Source organism: Camelus ferus, chromosome 12, assembly GCF_009834535.1.
Source record: "Camelus ferus isolate YT-003-E chromosome 12, BCGSAC_Cfer_1.0, whole genome shotgun sequence".
NCBI classification, from domain to species: Eukaryota; Metazoa; Chordata; class Mammalia; order Artiodactyla; family Camelidae; genus Camelus; species Camelus ferus.
The window spans coordinates 14,259,467-14,264,307 of record NC_045707.1 but is presented as its reverse complement, the minus strand read 5'-3'; the positions used below and the strand labels follow the sequence as shown (position 1 = coordinate 14,264,307).

At 53.6% G+C, this 4,841-nt stretch overlaps 1 protein-coding gene across 1 annotated transcript; it reads right to left on the bottom strand.

Annotated features, from left to right (window-relative positions):
* Nucleotides 1-990: 990 nt before the first annotated feature.
* CCDC184 (coiled-coil domain containing 184) lies at nucleotides 991-3,361 on the bottom strand. The gene has a single exon (XM_006195945.3). The coding sequence runs from the start codon at nucleotides 2,808-2,810 to the stop codon at nucleotides 2,223-2,225; it is 588 nt and encodes a 195-aa protein (XP_006196007.2). The 5' UTR covers nucleotides 2,811-3,361; the 3' UTR covers nucleotides 991-2,222.
* Between the last annotated feature and the right edge of the window lie 1,480 nt (nucleotides 3,362-4,841).

The following is a 4,841-nucleotide window of genomic DNA, read 5'->3' as shown; positions in this document are numbered from 1 at the left end:
CTATCCTGAAGGATGAATTCTTTAGACATGCAAGGATTATGTTAAAATAGAGCTTTTAGAACCTTCCCTTGGTTAATTGTATTTTCCCAGAGGAGCCAGTCACCACCATCACCCCCCCCCATCCCAAGAGAACAGTAAGAAAACTAGGATTTGCACAAGATTTCTGAGGGGTCTTAGATATTTTTCTCCTAACAACTTTTTGTCCCCATTTTACACAGACAGAAACTAAGTCTCAAGCAGTTGTTTACTGCTGGAACTGTGATTCAGTCCCAGTGCTCTTTCCATCTCTCTACAGCAAGAACACATATACATGCATATATACACATACATACACACATATGCAAACACACACACACACACACACACACACACACACACACAGCATCCCAACTCATTCTTCTCCCAAATTCTGTTCAGGGTAGCCTTGGGATATCTCCAGTGCCCAAAGGAGCAGACTTGAGCTGATTTCAGTCTAAGCTCCTGGGGGAACACCTTACTGGCATTCTCCACTAGAGGCCCTGAGGCAGTTATTGTGGTTTCCTTTGTGATGTGTCACTCTACTGCCAGAGATCCCGGGCAATCCCTCCTGAACAATACACCCTCCCTAACCCTCCCATGGAACAGGTGTCATGCCTACCATTCCAGGACTCACATTTGGAAATCATCTCCCAGAAGGCAGATGCTTCACTGAAAAGAAGTCTTTTGCACATCTGGAGTTCTAGCTACTGAAAATCTTTGTTAGTTTGGGAGTCTCAGCACGTACCCTCTCCTTCCTCAGTACAGCTTGAGGTCAAGGTCCAGGACGGAAGGGAAAGCAGGTAGAATCGGCAATGCATATCCCGACCAGGGCAGGGACAGTCAGCTCCTTGGAACCAGAGGCAAGGAGAGAGGAGGGAAGGTGTGGTCCCTTTAGTTCCCACTACTAAGCCCTTGTCTATGCAATGGGTCCAGAAGCCCCACCCTGACATCGCCCTAGTACCAGTCAGCAAGGAGGGGAGATGACGCCTCTTTATTAAGGTTAACACCAAGGAAAGCATTGAGAAAGAATACACAGAGAAAGAGGAAGGGCACACAAAGTCACCACTTGAGGAGGTGGGAGGGAGGCATCAGTTAAGAATCTCAGGACAGCCACATGCTCCATGCCCTGGTTGTGGGGGAAAAAAGGAGAGGAGAGGGAAAAGCGCCAAGAGAGCCTGGGGCTCACAGAAGGGTCTGAAGCCCCTAAACCTAACACCAGAGCCACAAGCCCTGCCCCTCAGGGCTCACACACTACTGCACAGGTCGACACACGTAAAACACACAAGACATTATGGAGGCAACAACAAGAGGCAGCGGGCAGGGACATATTGACAGGAAAAGGAACTGAAGTTAAGCAGGTGTAGCCAGGAGAGAGACAGTTTTTGGCTGCGGCCCCCAGGAGTCCCTCAAACGTCCCCTAAATCTGGGCTGTTGCTGAGCACCCCCAAGTCTCTGCCTGTGAACTGGGCTCTTTGTTCTCTAAGCCCCAGTGAGTGGATAAAGCAATCCCAGATGAAGTCAGTGACAAGGCAGGGTCCGCTCTGCATGCAAAATCCTAGAGGTTGAGCTATTATGTCTTCATGCACATTCATAGCCAGCTCCTCCCAGCCCAGGGGCCCTTGGAACCCCATTCACCCAGATTCCTAGGACTGCAGTTCCCTCCTCAAGCTTCCTTTACCAATCAGCAGCCGCAGAGATCTGTGAGGGGGAGAGGCTTCTGCAGAACGCTGAATAGCTTGGATTTCATCACAAGGGTACATTTTCTGTTGCCAGAACAGAATACCCCCTATTCTTTAATTTCTAGGTAAATCGTTATAGATTATTTGCCATAGTCCTACATAAGTCCTTTTTCAGAATAGAAAAAGCAGAATTTTATTTACACAATTCAGGGGTTCTCCTGTTGGCTGGGGAGGGGGAAAGGGCAGGGTAGGGGATTGGATGGGAGTCCAGAGATGGGCGCTTCCTCTCCCGGAACCTCACCTTTCCGCAGTTTGCTACGTCTCTCTTGGTTAGACAGAAAGAATTCCTGATGCTCCCAAAGTCCTTTACCCTATAAATCCTTCCTCGAGGGAGTCTCTCTCTGCCTGACCCACAAGAGCAGCGGTCAGAGTGAAGCATGCTGCACCGCGCCTTTCAGTCCCCTTGCGTCACGCACTCGGAAACCCAAAGCCAGCCCGGGAAAGTAGTGCCCCCTCGGAGTCCCCTCACAGAGAGGCCTCGCCCTCCAGCTGCAGCAGGGTAATGTCGGGCAGATCGAGGGGCTCCACAAGTGGCCCGTCCCCTCCAAGGAGGCCAGCACAGGGGCTCTCGGGGCGCTCACAGTGACTAGTGGGTGTGGCGGAGCTGGGCATCTCCTTCTCTTCTTCATCGTCGTCCTCCTCGTCCTCAGGATCGCGACCCAGCAAACCGCTGTCCCCCATCCCAGGCGAAGGAGTCTCCGGCTCTTGGGGGGCTCCCGGGAAGCTCCCCTTGCCGCCGACCACGCCCAGGCCACCCTGGCGGGGCGCGGTGGTCATAATCTGGCACATGGAGACGATAGCTCGCTGGTTAGCACAAACGTCGTCCGAGAGCACCTGGATGTGCGAGGCCTGCTCGTCCAGGGCCCCCCGCATGGCCCTCACGTCCTCAAACAGGGCCTGCAGCTGGGCCTTCAGGTGCTCCATCAGTTCCTTCATGCCGCCGTTGTACTCTCCTGAGATCACGTCCCCCACGGCTGGCACGGTGGACACCTCCAGAGGTGCCGGCATGTCGCCGCCGTCCTTGGTCATGATCTCCAGCAGACCGTCCTCCATTGAATGGCAGAAGCGGGCGGTGGCGGCTCCGGGTCCGGTCCAGCCCGGCCTCGGGGTGGGGGAGGGGACGGGGAAGGGGAGAAGTGCCCGGAGGCGCGGGCAAGAGCCGAGGGAAGAGGAGGCTCCCGAGAAGGGCAGGGAGCCGACGTGAGAAGGTGAGTCCCGGGCGGAGGGCGCGGGCAGGATCGGGGGAGGCCGGGAAGAGCCGGCTGGACGAGGACCCGGCGACAGTCCCAGGGCGGACGTCTCTCCGGCTTGCCCCGGGGCGAAAGCACCCTGCCCTGACTAGCCTCCTGAACTGCGCCCGTGGCAGCGCCGCCCTTAGGGCGTCAAGAGCAGCAAGTGCCCGCCGGTTCCCTAGGTCAGAGAAGCGTTCGCGAAGGGGCCCGTGTCGAGGCTGAGGCCAGCAGCTGGTCGAGCTTGGGACTCCCCCCGGCCATTTACCGGCAGCGCCCGAGAGTGTGGTTGGAGTGGCAGGGGCGGGTCTCCCCACCAAGCCGCGGATGCTCCTCTGTTTCCAAGGCGACGCATGGCACGTAAATGACGTGTGTCTCCATGGCAACCAGGAAGTGGAGAAGAGAAAGGAGGATGATTTGGAAGCTGCAGTGGGGCTCTGGAGTCTGGGCTAGCGGGTGGGGCGGGAGGGGAGGGGACGCTGCAGTGGCCTCAGCTGAGGCTGGAAGAGCGTAGGGCTGCAGTGTTTAATAGGGAAGCATGAGAGAGCAGTTTTTTGCATAAATCCCCAGGTCGGGGAGACATCTTCTTTCCCCAAGTTTGGCTGGGTAATAGACACTGAGCGCGACTGCCTTGATAGGATTTTCACCCGCTCGCAATCCTTTCTCCGAGGATGGCGCTCGAGCCGGGTCCTGCTTCTCTGTCCTCCAGCTGTCCGCAGGAAAGGAAAGAGGGTAGAGAAACCGACGCCAATAACCCCAGACTTAAGCTGGGGCGTGGTGGCACCGTGGAGCCGGCCCCGCCCGGCCTTAGCGGTGCAAAGATGGGAAAGCACTACCGAGGTTTCCGCCACGCCACTCCCTTCTGCTTCTGCAGTAAATCTTCCCTCGCTGTAGATAGTACAGGAGATGAGAAAAGATGGGATGCCCTCCCATATGAGATCCAACCACTCCTACCCATGACATTGGGAGTTCTTCCAGGACGGTGAGGCAAAGTGCTTCAGTTTTGAGAAAGAAAGCTCCATAAGAGCAGAGATTGTCTCCTCCGTGTCCTCCTGCACGGAATCCCCAACACCAAAAATAGTACCTGGCGCGTAGTAAGTAAATGCTCAATACATTTGTTGAATGACCTACTATGTCCCTTTCCCTCATCCAGAACTCTCCAGCTCACAGGTCGTGGATTTCAGGAGACTTGAATTCAATTTTGTTTCTGCCATTTATTAATTCAGAGACCTTGAATAAATCATTTTCCTGATCTGTTAGGGGATTGGACTGAATATTGGATAATATTGTGTCTAACTCTGAATAACACTTTGTATCAACTCACAGGTGAAAGGGTGAACTGTTGACAATGTGTAGAAAGGATGGGTGGGGGACTGTAAAGGTAATTGCCCCTAGAAGGCCCAGTGGAGTACGGATATACACTGAGTGTTTCAACCTTTGTGACAACTCCTTTCTCTTTTTGAGGGGTGGAGCAGGAAGGGAGGAGGAGGAAGAAAAACTGAATTTAATGTGTTTACAGATGACTTCAGATTGAGAAGCAAACAGCACCTGGGTAGCAGCACACTAACTAATAATGATCTTAGTAAATCAGAGAGGCCAGGTGGTCAGAAACCAAAAATGAAGTTCACAAAAAGAAAGAAATCTGGGAAAGAGAAAAACTGTATCACTTCAAGATGGGGAAGAGCTAGGTACGGGTGAGTGTTTTGTATACTAGTGGTTCAGTGATAGCCAATGTGTTACCTTGGGGTTTCCCTGGTTGCATACTCGAGTGATGAAGAGTAGGGCTGGCCCAGAGAACCTTTTCTGGCACCGAAGAACTGTTTGGTCTATGCATTGTCTTACTGCTATTAAGCTA

Excerpts from the sequence above, each read along its gene's own strand:
- CCDC184 (XM_006195945.3), bottom strand. The coding sequence starts at position 2,810 with ATGGAGGACGGTCTGCTGGAGATCATGACCAAGGACGGCGGCGACATG.